General features: G+C 38.9%; 1 protein-coding gene across 1 annotated transcript in view; it reads left to right on the top strand.

Moving 5' to 3' along the window:
• Positions 1-14,067, top strand: part of ZBTB10 (zinc finger and BTB domain containing 10) — a 31,429-nt gene extending 17,362 nt beyond the window's left edge. Inside the window, exons 3-5 of the mRNA XM_075141600.1 lie at positions 6,008-6,181; positions 8,343-8,518; positions 11,957-14,067. Of these exons, the coding sequence (XP_074997701.1) occupies positions 6,008-6,181; positions 8,343-8,518; positions 11,957-12,262 (656 nt within the window). The 3' untranslated portion in view covers positions 12,263-14,067. The remainder of the gene's footprint in view (positions 1-6,007; positions 6,182-8,342; positions 8,519-11,956) is intronic.
• Positions 14,068-14,461: the final 394 nt, after the last annotated feature.

Genomic DNA, 14,461 nt, shown 5'->3' with positions numbered 1-14,461 from the left:
TGCTGTGCAAAGACAAATGTCAAGTCCTGCATCTGGAAGTAACAACCCTGTGCATCAGTACAAGCTGAGCGCTGAGTGTTGTGTAGTAACACTGCAGAAAAGAACCAGGGGGTCCTTGTGGACAATAAGCTGAATAAAGTCAGTAGAGCATCCTAGGAGCAATGAAGGCTAGCCTCATAGTGGTGGTATTAGCAAGAACATAGCAGGCAGGCTGAGGGAAATGATAACAATACCCCTGTACTGTGGACTGGCAAGACCATGTTTGAAATCCTATGTTCAGTTTAGGGCAGTCCAGTACAAGAAAGATACCGGCAAGCTGGAGGGAGTCCAGTGGAGGGACACTAAGGTGGTTAGGGAGGCAGAGAACATATTGTTCAAGGAGAGGCTAAGGAACTAAATTTATTTAGTATAGAGAAGGCTGAGGGATCTACCTGCCATCTTCTATCATCTTAAGGGGATTATAGAGAAAATGAACCCAGATACTCTTCAGAGGTGCACAGTGAAAGGGGCAAGAGTCAGTTGTCACAAGTTGCAGCTAAGGAAATTGCAGTTGTATATGAAGAAAACTGTTGACCATGAGAGCGTTTGTGTTGCAATGTATTGCTTAGAGAGTTTATGGAATCTCCCATTCTTTTAGATATTTAAAACTTGGCAAGGTCCAAAGCAACATATAGCCCAGCTTTGAAGTTAGCTCTGCTGTGAGCAGGAGGTTGAACTAGGTGACCTTCCGAGGTCCCCTCAGACCTAAGTTTTTGTTTGAGTCTGTGATAGTCCCTGATAACAATAACTCCCTACAAATAAATGATCTGGATGAGGAAAGCTCTTGCTATCTTGTGTTGACCTGATGTAACCTTTGTGGGGAGAGATCAGCAAAATAGCTTTCTAATGTGAACGGCACCCCTTTCTCAGGAAGGAGTTTTTCAGAGAGTATATGATAAGCAAGTTGAAAAAGCAAGTGGGTGATATATTTGGCATCAATTGATGGTCATCTGGCAGGGTTAGTTGGTGACAGATCTGCCTCCATAGTCAAGGCAATAAACCATTTTTTTCATGAATGAGAAATAGTAAAAATTAAGAGCAATTGGGAGCAGTACATAGAGTATGAGTAAGATTGCATGGGCAAAATGTCTTAAGTTTGTCTGGGCCTTCTGTTGCAAGAGGCAGCTGAGAAGTAATATGCTTTGACCCCTTTTTGGAAGCAAGGTTAAAGATGTGAGTAATACTCTGGGAACAAATGGAGTACAATATATTTTCTTTCCCCCGCCGTCCTAGTATGTCAGTCTTGGCAGTGCTGTTTTTTCTGTCATGTTACCTAACATAAGCAACAAATCCAACTCTCTAATAGCAATCCAGATTGCATCAGTAGATTACCACTGCTCTCTTTACAATCCTTGAAAGCTATGGCCTAATCACTTATCCTGTCTACTTTCTGTCTTTTTTTTTAATTAATCTGAATGAGCAGTCAATGTCAGAAAACCTGGTGGAAAAATAGTAGTATTCGTTTTTCTCCTCTTTTGGCACTGTTTTTAGTGGTAATATGTGTAAAGAGAACTGAAGTTCATTACAGACAACTGTATCTAAAGCAAAGTTTTGTATCTTCTCCCTCAGCGCACCCTACATCCAAATCCCTTTCTATAATGACCTGTTCAATGGCTTCTATGGTTGATCTTCTCATTAATCTCCTTGATCATCCCTTACTCGTAATGTCTCCTTCTCTTCCCAAAAAATCAGCATATTTCTGGTTACAGAAAAAGAGCAAAACTTGTCAAACTACAGATGTTCCTGCTCAGATGCGTTCTATCTTTCTGGTGATACTCCCCTACCTCTTGCCTTCAAAACCGAAAATCAGTGTGTCTGACTTCTGGTTATCCTTTTTCCTGAGAACAAGCACAGTAGAACATAAAATCCTTCCATAAAGTTTTGTTAGTTGTATAAATGCGTACACAAACACTTCGTTGTTTTTCAGACTGTCTTTATCTCTTCTCAAATTGACATACTGAGAATTTTAGTGCTGATAGTTAATCAGCTTATTTGTATTCTGTTTTACTTTTATTTTGTTTTTTGTTGTTTTTTTTTAATCAGGTTACTGATAGAAACCTCTTCTCCGTGCAGGGTAGAAGAATGGGTAGATGTTGGAGGCTAATTGATATTTGAGTTATTAACTTACACCTCTTTTAGGAGTGAACTAAACTGTAAAAAGGTATCCATAGATTAGAGGAAAGTTGTGGTCAGATGACCTGGTCTGGAGATACAGAACATTATTGCTTCTAATTACCCTTTCTTTCTCTTTCTTTTTTTTTTTTTTAATCTTTCTCACTGCTGTCTGTATTTCCCCCTTTGCACCCCACCTCTGGTCTACCAGTACAACTGCATATGTAGTTGCTTTCAGTCTCCTATCAAAATCATCTGGGTTTAAGTTGACAGGAACAGGTTAGATGATGACTATATCTGCGGTTTTGCAAGCAGGTTTCAGGGGGCAGTAGTCTAGGTGGGAGGAGGAGTGGGAGAAGATGTTATGAGCCACAGGGGTCCGTAACATCTTATACTTGGCTCAGAAGCTTATCTGACTGTAGGCTATATGTCCGCCTGGGGAAACTAGTAAAGCCTGGGTATTGTACTTCCAGTTCCCAATGTATATGGAATTCATGTCTTTCCTGTATGGATGAACCATTAAAAATGCCTTTTTTGTTGTTTTGTTTTGAACACATTATATGTGTGCTTAATCTAGAAAGCAGGTGTTCTAGGTCAACGAATTATTCTAAAAATAAGCATTAGGTTTAGTTATGATCTACTTAGTCCTGTACTGTGCAGAGACTGAAGTGTCTGTAGCAACCTCTTATCTCCTGTGGTATCTGTGCCAGTGTTCTTTCATGTTATAGCAGGTCCTCTCTTCAAATTGAAGGTAGAAAGATTTAGTAGCTATTATCTACACTAGACTACAGCTCTTAAGTCTGTCTGGCTCTATGCTGAGTCTTATGCTAAGATCCAGACTGTGCAGGGATTTGAGCTCCTAACTTCCCTCAAACTTCAATACCAGCTCTGAGCATAAATGTTCCTAATGAAATTCAATTTGTGTTCTCTTAGGTCCAGAAGAACTGTCAAAGTGACAGTGTTACAAATGTGCTCAGCTTGGTGCAACTCTTATTTATGGTCAGTCTTTGATGTATGCTTATTTTGAAGGAAGCTATGCAATCTTGCCTATACACAGCATATACGTTACATCTGTTAGCACTAAAGGCTTGGTCTGTTGTTCTTACAGATATTCCTCCCATAAGAGGGCAGGGAAGAGGGATTAAAATATTTTGATCACTGATCTTCCACTGGTCAACCAGAGACAGGACAGTTCTATTAGAGGGGGAAAAAACCTATAAAGAAAAGGTCTAATATTTTAAACAGATTATAAAAGTTGTTTTCTTTTTTTCTCTGCTAGATCCTGAAGCCTGCTTTAGGCTTTTAACCTTGAGATAAGTCATCTTTGCTCTTGTCCAGAACTGTGCAACACTGCTTCCTCACTAATTCTTTCTTGTGTATTACAGAAGGAAGTTTTACTGTTCATCTCAAAGGAATGTGTGGTTGGCATGTCTATAGGGTATCTGTGTTCTATTCCTTGAGCTGTTGTGAGATGCCATTGCTGGAGTCCGTAGCTCCAAATTAGTGTAAGGAGTTCTTGCCTCCTTTGGACATAACAACAGCTATTAGAGTCGGTAATTAAAAAAAAAAAAAAAAAAATATTTTCCTCACTGCTTTGTTTCTTAGAGGAGAGGGATAATTGGCATCCTGGCCTGTATTAGAAATAGTGTGGCCAGCAGGAGCAGGGAGGTGATCATGCCCCTGTACTCGGCACTGGTGAGGCCGCACCTCGAATCCTGTGTTCAGTTTTGGGCCCCTCACTACCAGAAGGACATTGAGGTGCTGTAGCGTGTCCAGAGAAGGGCAACGAAGCTGGTGAAGGGCCTGGAGCACAAGTCTTATGAGGAGCGGCTGAGGGACCTGGGACTGGTTAGTCTGGAGAAGAGGAGGCTGAGGGGAGACCTCATCATGCTCTACAACTACCTGAAGGGAGGTTGTAGTGAGGTGGGTGTTGGTCTCTTCTGCCAAGTAACCAGCGATAGGGCGAGAGGAAATGGCCTCAAGTTGCACCAAGGGAGGTTTAGATTGGACCTTAGGAAAAATTTCTTTACTGAAAGAGTGGTCAGGCCTTGGAACAGGCTGCCCAGGGAAGTGGTTGAGTCCCCATCCCTGGAAGTATTTAAAAGACGTGTAGATGAGGCGCTTAGGGACATGGTTTAGTGGGCATGGTGGTGTTGGGTTGACGGTTGGACTTGATGATCTTAGAGGTCTTTTCCAACCTTTATGATTCTAATTACTCCCTTCCCCTTCCCCTTCTTTCTTTCTATACCAAAATAGCTAGGTGGATGAGCTAAAATACTGGGTTTTCTCTTCCTTCGTCCACGCAAGCTCTGCTTTTTAAAAGTTCTGATGGAATACCTAGTTTGGCAGCCATGATCCAGCTTTGCTTATCAGTTGCCATTGTCTAACAGATAGGATAGAATTATAAACTTCCTATTTGTTAATTAATTTCCTTTTGAACTGTTGTCTTATATTGCAGATGAAACCACTGCTGCCAACTCTAACACTGCCTGAGCAGTAAATGAAACTACTGTACATGTCTAATGCTGTAAGGATTTGTAATCTGTACTTTTTTCCAGTAAAACTGTAAGTTGCAAGTGTTTCAGTATGCAGCTTACCACTAGCTGCATGAAATTCTAGTTTACACTAAGAGAATTCTCTTTCCCGGAAAAATCCTTAGAATGAGCAGTATAGGGACAAAGGAAAAAGTCTTTAGCCTATTAAAATGTACAGTCTCAGGCTTGAAAGTAAAAATGTATCTATTTGCTATAAAGCCCTTCTCAAGACTTTTCACAACAGTGACATTGGGAATCCAGTGTGAGGACCTGAGCACCATCCAGACAAATAAAAGGAAATCTGCCAGTTTCTACTGCAGTTTGTTTATTTAACAACTGTGTGCCTGTGAGGGAAGTAATGGACTTATGAGTTCATGTTTTCCAACAAACTCCTGTCTTGGGGATTGGGGGGAAGATTGACTTGCACTCTTGCTAGAAGAGTCTTTGCCCCACGAAAGTATGGTTTTGTCAAATGCGTAGTGCAGCTTTCTTGTGTACTGTTTATAGTTCTGTTCTCTGTGCTGTGTAATAGTGATTCCATATTCACTCGTGCAATTCTTACTTGTTACAAAAGTATGGAATTAAACAAGCGAGGATCTTTTTCTTTTTAAGGCACTGTTCACTTCTGAATGATTTTGTTCTTTTAAAGAGGGGAAAAAAAGCTACAAAGACCGTGCAAACTGCATGAAGAGCTTGTCTAAAGACCAAACGTAAATATGCAAACTAGTCTTTTAAGCTGGTATATTCCAAGTAATTATGGTCTCTTGAATTGATGTGGTTATAGAGTAATGGAGATGATTATTCAAAAAAGGATTTAGACATAGCTGTAGGATACTTTATATAAAGGTATTTAAAGCACTTTATATACCACTGAGATATTTTAAGGCAATGAAGAAAATCACACCTCCGGTAGAAAATGTTTACTTTTGTACCAACTAGACTGCCTGTGGTAGACCAGATGAAGTAACTGCACAAAGCAGTTGTAAAGAGAATCCAGTGGAAAACTTTTTAGTCCTGTCATGATGATAGTGAGGGAATAAATACCCTTACCATAAAAGTTCCTGTAGCATGAAAAGGGCTTTGAATTTTTCTCAGGCTGGGGAGAAGAAATGGTGCTGTGGAGAGTAGTTCAAAGGTCTAATTTCACTGAAATGAGGAGTGCAGTTATTTCATTTCAGTGTTGAAGATGATGTGAAAAAAATTATAATTACTATTTTAAGGTTTGAAACTTTTTTGTCACAGTTCATAAAGGATATATATCTTGCTAAACAGCATGACTGATTAGAACCTGGAAAGCTAAAGTAAGACTGTGTCTGTAATAGGTACTTCAAGTGACTTCAAGTATGGACTGCTGCCGGGTACTTCAAGTGACTTCAAGTATGGACTTCTGCCGGGTACTTCAAGTGACTTCAAGTATGGACTGCTGCCAGGTACTTCGAGTGACTTCAAGTACGGACTGCTGCCAGAATCTTGGCCAAAAGAAGCTTGGGAAAATGGCAAGTATATCTGATGGAGAGGAGGTTGTTCTTTGCCTCGGATAGGGATCTGTATCTTCTGTGTCACTGCTGGTAATATTTGATTAATTTGTTTAGAGATCTATAAGATTAAGTGTTTACATAATCTTCTTCCGTATCATTTGCCTTTCTGGATAATGTAAATAGGAGTACCTCCTTGGAGAGAGAAAAAGGAATTCAAATGTATGGCAAAGTAAAAACAGAACATGATTTATATCAGCTCTCGTATTGTGCCTGAATACGAAGATACCCGAAGTTTTTAATGATCTGATAGGTTTCCCTCCCTCCCTCCCTCCCCCCCGCTTAGTAAGCTAACTACAGATAAATGGCCTTTGCAATTGAACACTTGGATTATGAAGATATGACGTTAAATATAATTTTAAAAGTAGATCTCGGAGCATACTTCTCGCTATTAAGAATAAAAACTTCGTTGCAGTAAAGGTTTTGAATTCAATGCAGCCATAACTAAAGCCCTCTTTAGTCAAACCTGTGTTATATAACCTACCCTTTCACAGCTTATGTGCCTTCCTTAATAGTTCAAGCAAGCAATTATCTGTAATTATTTTTCTGTCTGAAAACATACCAAAAAAACCACCACATTTAAGATAATTATTGCTAGATCGTTAAAATACATAAAGTCTTCAGTAAAAAGAGGATCTTAAGGACTGGGTAATAATAATGCCTACCTCTTCTCTGTAACTTTGAGCTATTACTGGGATGTGGTTTACGGTTTACTTTAAATGGATTTACTTTAAATATTTTGGTTTTTACAGTGGAAGAAATTGGGTCATCAGAAGGTGAAATTCACTAGTAGGCAAGGGATTAGAACTCAGTTCCTAGGAGGTCTGCCTGTTCTTAAACCGTTAAATTCCCTTATATCTTACAGCCATGATGTCTGCCTGTCTGTCATACCCCCGTTGATGTGTATAAGACTGCAATTTAAAACCTTTTTTGAACTTACTTTTCTTCGTGTAAGCCATTACGTGACATTATGTTGACATGCAGCTTGCATGAGTGCTCCGATATACCAAGGCAAACATTTGAATATTAGCAAAATTTAACTTCCCTGTTATGATGGATTTTGAAGCTGGGAAGGAGGCATCTTAGTTGTAGGCATGCAGGTCCACACATACAACACACAATTACTTTTGCTTTCTTCCTGCCAGCATGAACATTCAAAACTCTTACGCATATAATCATGTAGCCTTAGCCAGTGCTTTTTGGATGCTTCTAGATGGTTACGATCCTGTTCATAAATTATCTCACCTGTAGTAAGTTGAGTCAATACCATATTCTCAAAATAATCCTTGTATTCCTGTGTGGCCTTCTTCATAGCTGTCACAGCATCTTGTGCTTTTCTATTTCACACAGTAATAAGCAGCTGTAGTAAACCTGTTTTGCATGTATCCTTTGAGCAAGCTATGTTATCCTTGGTCCAGGGATATGTAAATAGCTCTCTTCCATCATAAGGAAGAAGTGGGATATTGCTACTTCCAGAAGTTTTTTCTGCTCTCTTTATTTTTTCCTACTGTTAGACCAAAATGGACTTTGGGTAGAAAATAGCTAAGATCTGAACCAATAACTTCCCTTTCTAGCTATTTCAGAATTATGCTACCTCTTATTGACCTACTCCTTTTGTCAATATTCGTTCTTGTTTAGTTATACTTTCTTTTTTTATCTATTCGTGGAGTCAGATCTTGGCAGGCAGTTCCTGCACATAATTCTAAATAGAATATTGGGAGAGAAGATTGTAACTGTCGAAGTGCTGCAGAGCTAGAGGGTTTCTAATCCAGAATAAAGTGTTTTCTGGTATAGGTGACCTCTAGAAAATGGAATACTGCTAACTTGTAGCTAACTTACTCTGATTCATGAAATGAAACTTCTTTTCAAAGAATTGATCTGTACTTCTGTAGTAAAAATTTCTTGGTTACAAGTAGGTATTTTTCTAGCAAGATCATACATGCAGAACCTACCAGTATTTGTGGTTTCTGCAGGCAGGCATTGTCCTGATTTGGCTGATGAAAAGTCATGTGGGTGCTTTATTGTTTTGGCACCTGTTTATTTTTGTGCACCAGGCAGAACATATTGAAATAGTTTTTTTGTGTTTCATCATCTTTTCTCCTGATGGCTTATTTTCTTGTAGGCGATTCCTCTGCTTTAATCATGAACAAGTTGAAGTGTCCACACTGTAATTATGTAGCCAAATACAGAAGAACACTAAAGAGACACTTGCTCATTCACACAGGCGTGAGATCTTTCAGTTGTGACATCTGTGGGAAGCTGTTTACTCGAAGAGAGCATGTAAAGAGACATTCCTTGGTAGGTAACCTCAACTGTATGTGTGTGTATGTACGTGCATGTACGAGTGGGTTTTTATGGTTTTTTTCAGATGTTTTGGTAGTTGGGAGAAACACTGTTCTCTGATTTGCCATAATGTAAATTGTTTTATCTTACTCTAAACTGGAGGAAGATAAAGATCTCTTTGTAATAACTATACCTCTTATACTCTTAATGGAAAATGCAGTATCAGTTAAGACCGTCGCTGGAATTCTGATAGAGGTAATTTCAATATGATTTTGAAAGTGACATGATAGAGGTGTCTGGAATTCTGATAGAGATAATTTCAAGATGATTTTGAAAGTGACATGATAGAGGTGCAGTATGTGTGAGTATTCTGTAGATAACGAAAGGGAATTTTGGCTTAGTGTTACTGCAATAGAATTGCACATCTTCTTGTTCTATAATGCAGCATCACCATTTTTTGTGAGGACTAGGTTTAACCCTAGCCAGCAACTAAGCGCTATATAGCCACTCACTCGCTCACCCCCGCTGGGGTTGGGGAGGGAATCGGAAGAGTAAAAGTGACAAAACTCGTGGGTTGAGATAACACAGTTTAATAGATAAAGCAAAAGCCACGCATGCAAGCAAAGCAAAACAAGGAATTCATTCACCGTTTCCCATGGGCAGGCAGGTGTTCAGCCATCTCCAGGAAAGCAGGGCTCCATCACGCGTAACGGTTACTTGGAAAGACAAACGCCGTCACTCTGAACGTCCCCCCCTTCCTTTTTCTTCCCCCAGCTTTATATGCTGAGCATGACGTATGGGATATCCCTTTGGTCAGCTGGGGTCAGCTGTCCCGGCTGTGTCCCCTCCCAACTCCTTGTGCACCCCCAGCCTCCTCGCTGGTGGAGTGGGGTGAGAAGCAGAAAAGGCCTTGACTCTGTGTAAGCACTGCTCAGCAGTAAGGAAAACATCCCTGTGTAATCAACACTGTTTCCAGCCCAAATCCAAAACATAGCCCTGTACTAGCTCCTGTGAAGAAAATTAACTCTATCCCATGCAAAACCAGCATGCCAGTTAATAAGCAATTGCATAATATCTTGGGGTAGTTCTGAAATACTTGTTTCACAACTAGACAAAGCTATAGTGTAGTATCTGCTTTGAGATTTAGGAAAGAATGAAAAATACCTGAAATGCAGATAGTAAATGTCTTTCTGACTTGCATTCTGCCAATACCATAATCGGCAGTTGAGCTTACCCTGTCCTGTGCATGTGCATAACTCAGGATTTGACTTGAGTACTTTTTATCTGATGATCCATAGAAAGTATTATCTGTCTTGGGTATTTTGCAGGTATTTTGTATCTAGTCTGTAAAGAAATTAAGACTTCATTATAATATTTACTGTAAAAAATCCAAGGTGTGTTTTAGGGGAGAAATAAAAGCAAGATCATATCGGTGGTGAGAAGGTAATAACATTTCTCCAAGCTGTGATTTTAAAAAACTCATTTTGCAACATGTTTTGCAGATACTCAAAATAGGTTAGTACACGGAATGGGGTAAATTGCACTTTACTTCTCCATTTCGATAGCTTTTCTCAGTCCTTTGAGAATCAATGGACTACCTTGCTCCCTCATGAAGGTGTTCCATAAGCCTCCATAGCCTCCTCGCAGTTGGCTTTTTGTTCCTCAGGGAGTAGAAAAAGTGGTTGTGAGCTTCCAAGTTTTAATGCAGATGCAGAAAAGAGCTTTTGGTGCAAGTCTTCCGAACTTTCCTTTCTAGCTTGTGCTATCGTGAAATGGATTTTCTGTCAGGCAGTAATATTATTAAAGGTAAATAATATCCTGATATGACTCAGGTTATAATTCTAGAAGATATTTATAAGACCACTGTAGTAGTTTTAAGTATTCCTTAAACTGCTGTACAGGTAGGAAAGGCATATGTTAATAGCCCCTATGTAAATTTTAGAACCAGCATCTTTCTTATGTTCCACTGGACTTTCCTCATCTTAGATACACATCTTTCCACCCTGCTACCGCTGCCTTTCAGCCTCCTCTCATACCCCACCCGGTGAAGGCTTAGATGCCTGAAGGGACAGGAGTACCTGTGATGTTACTGAGTCTGAAGGACATTTTGTTTTGTAGTGTATGTAGGTCACTGCAGTGATGGAGGTGGTGATGGTATGGGGCAGCTCTGTGGCTGGGTAGAGGAAGTTAGGTCATTATCACCTTATTGGTGGTGATACCGTGTAACATGTCTCAGCAGCTACTCCTTCATTTGTGGCTCACCAGAGAAGATACCAATAGTGTGTGGTAGTCGGTCTACTGGGAAGACTCTTCAGAGTGGGACTTCAGGTTTCTCTGCTGCGGTATCTGACCAGGTCTTGTAGCTGAAGATTTTTTTCCCTCCAGGAAAGGAGATCAAGTCAGACAGGGTGAAAATAGCTATAGAGTGAGCTCGGCCCAGCCTGTGCTTTAACTGAAGTGTGCTCTCCCTCATGGAGTCAGAACACGCTTTTTTTTTTCTGAGCTCCCCTTCCACAGACATCTCAACCATTCTGCTTTGTGTGAAACATTATCATAACAAGTCTAGAGGCTGAAGAAAAAAACACGTAGTATCAGCTGTACAGATTATACAGTGGGACTAAAGTAACTGTTTGTATCTTGACCTTGTTTTTTTCCCTCATCTGGGTGGTAATTTCCGTTTTCTCTAAAATGGCAACTTTTTCAGTGTGACCTCAAATGAGATATTTAAGCACGTAGTTGGTAATCTGTTGTGGGGACACCAGATAGAAGAAAGAAGTCTTCAACTTAATTTTTTCCAAGATGATAACTGTTATACATGGTTGCTGAATTCAGTTATTTGTGCAAGTAACATACTCCCAAACTCAAAATTAAAATTTATGTTTAGTCAAGTTAGTCAACAGCAGCCTTCTAATTTTACACACAAGCTCACTCTACATACAGGACAAAAAACTCACCAAAGGGACCTGGAAAGATGTTGCTGGGTTTGGTTGTATTGGGAGGGAGGTGTTGTGGAAGAAGGATCTTGCCCTTTGAATTCACACAGAATTTAATAACTCCTGCTTGTTCTTAATGTTTCTAGGACTTACAATTGTAAAGGCAATTTTCTAAATGAGGTATGATCCTGTGTGCTTTTACTGTTCTTATTGCCTTTCAGAGTCTTGTTCTGTACAGTGAGTAGTCATAAAATGAACATTCACTTGCTTATAGGAACAGGCAGCTAATTCAGCTACGTGCTGAACAGTAAGCAGGTAGTTCGGTTGTGGGTAATAGCTCATGTAATCAAAATGGATCTCTAGTAGTACTTCTCTTTCTCTGAACAGTGTTGGGGTATCTTTTGGAAGAGTTCAAAAAATGAATTTTTGTATTAGTAATTATTAATAATAATTTTCTAATACTATATGCAAATGCAACCTGATATGCATATTTTCAGCTGTTAATATTTCTCTTCCATAGGTGCATAAAAAGGATAAAAAGTATAAATGTATGGTGTGTAAGAAGATTTTCATGCTAGCAGCCAGCGTTGGAATAAGACATGGATCACGACGTTACGGAGTTTGTGTAGACTGTGCAGATAAATCTCAACCTGGAGGGCAAGAGGGGGCAGACCAGGTGCAGGACACAGATTTCCCTAGGGATGAAGAATACGAGGAAAATGAAGTGGGAGAAGGTGATGAGGAGCTTGGTGATGATGTAGAAGAACAGAATGACCAGTCTCGATGGGATGAATCTGGGGAAGTTTGTATGCCTTTAGATGACTGACAGAGCATATGACTTCAGGGTGCCGCAAATGGACGCTATATGGATTGACTATTTGAATTTTTGGACTGAAGGCTTGCGAAATATGGTACAGGCTGGATGGTAGTTATGTTGCTGTGAAAAATGTAGGGTCAAAGCCTTATAGCAAAAAAGGATTATTAATTTTTTTATTATATTTGCACAGGACTGTACAGCATACAACCATTTGGTTGAATTATACAGAGTCCTCACATCTACAGTCAGTTATCAAAAGAAAAATGTATTTTTTATTATTTATAGGATATAGCTACTTGGGTCCTATTCAGACATAGTAGTAACTGTACTTATGTTACACATTCATGTATCTGTTAACATGAATGAAGAAAATTGCAACTTGGTATGGAAATACAAAGACAGCTTTCCCAAATCCACTTCTACTTTGTCAGTGAACCAGTGAAGCTAATTTGGGCTAGTGGCTCTTGTTTCCACAAGCATGTCTTTGCCATACAAACCTTACCTCTCCCGTACTCTGATAGGTCAAAGCCAATCATTTAAATATGCATTACAGACAATGCCAACACCGTATTGAAATTTGGTTTTAAAACTTTTGGCTCTATGCTGGCAGGTGGTATAGGTGATAAGCACTGGAGAAGTTAATAATGGCATTAATTTAGTGTCTGTTTCTTCACAGTTTTGAATTTTCAAGAAGGTTGTTATTGATTCATCAGTTCCAAAATGATCTTGCAGAAGAAGTGACCAATAATGAAATAACAGACTGATCAGAGCATGGGTAACTCTTCTGCCACTTAGTCAAAAGAGATAGTCATGCTAAAAGGTATCTGATGTAATAATGTTTCTTCCCTCCTCTCAAACTTTTTGACTTCCCTGGTGTATACCTCAGTCCCACGGAATAAAAATACAAGGAATGGAGAAAGTGTCATATTAAACAACTTTTTGGTTGGTAATTTCTTATTTGTCCGGTTTTTGGCTAGTTTATGTGATGTGAATTGGACACTAGGCTATTGTGCCCATCGTTCGTCATTAAAATGAACACAAACTATTTTTTATTCTTTTGTACTTAAATGGGTTGTTGCTAGTGTTTAATATAAACAAATTACATTTAACTTGTTGACTTAATTTGCTGGAAATTTTTTTTTTTTAAAGAAAAACAAAAAGTCCAAAGCAAAATAACGCTGTTTGAGTTGTCTACTTTTCAGGATGATATGCTCCCTACACTCTTTATTTCAAATTGTCTAGGAGGCATTGAAACTTGAATTTTTGTAGCCATGTGGATTTTTTTCCTAAGCTTGTAATATTGCACCAATGATTTCAGGCCTCTTTTATAGGGAGGGGAGGGCATTACACCTTCATCTTAAACTCCTCTGTGTTGTCTAGCCTAAGGCAAATGAATTCAGGCAATCATTGGAACAATACATCTGATGTACTATTATGTCACAATGAGAAAATATGCAGAGCATTTATCATGACACATAGCTAGGCCAGTGTGACAGTACTGTATAAAAACCAATTGAGGGTCACCATATTTTTCAGCTTTGTTTAATTTTAAAATGAGTATATTTTTTTCCTATTTTATATCAGGTAACTAAATTATGCTAGTTGTGTGGATAACTTTGAACTATGCTTTGACGGACAGAATCTTAATGGTGCTCCATCTGATCAAAGTTGGTATGTATTTAAAGAGACAAGCTTTACTGTTGTCCTTTACATCAGTAGAACAGTAACATAATGTTAAGACATTGTTTTTGCTGATTTAAGCTGAGATAAGTTTGAACTACAGTTATATGGGAATTAAAATGCTTTTTTTATCATCCACTTGTTTCATTGGTAGTTTCCACATCATTGTAAACCTGACAGATGACTAGTTTTTTGGGGGAGGGTGGGCAGGGTGGGGTACCTTTTTTTTTTCCACACTGAGGAATACATCTTATTCTTATTGTTCTAGACTGAAATGAGTAATGTGTAATTCTGGTGGGGTCCAAAGTAGAAATTAGTTGGACAAAGATGATATGAATGAAAAAGTATTTTAAACGTTAAAGTAATGTTCTGCTTTGTGAATATGTAAGTATAGCATAAAGATTTTTCCATCCCATTTATCCCCTTTAAAACCATAGTTTACAATTGGTAGATCTGTCTATATATATAAATATATATATATATATCTGAAATTCACCTAAATCTGCTTTATTAGAATACTGCTCACTT

Source organism: Calonectris borealis, chromosome 2 (genome assembly GCF_964195595.1).
Source record: "Calonectris borealis chromosome 2, bCalBor7.hap1.2, whole genome shotgun sequence".
Lineage (NCBI taxonomy): Eukaryota > Metazoa > Chordata > Aves > Procellariiformes > Procellariidae > Calonectris > Calonectris borealis.
Note: the sequence above shows the minus strand (reverse complement) of the source record. Positions and strands in the feature narration are given on the sequence as shown.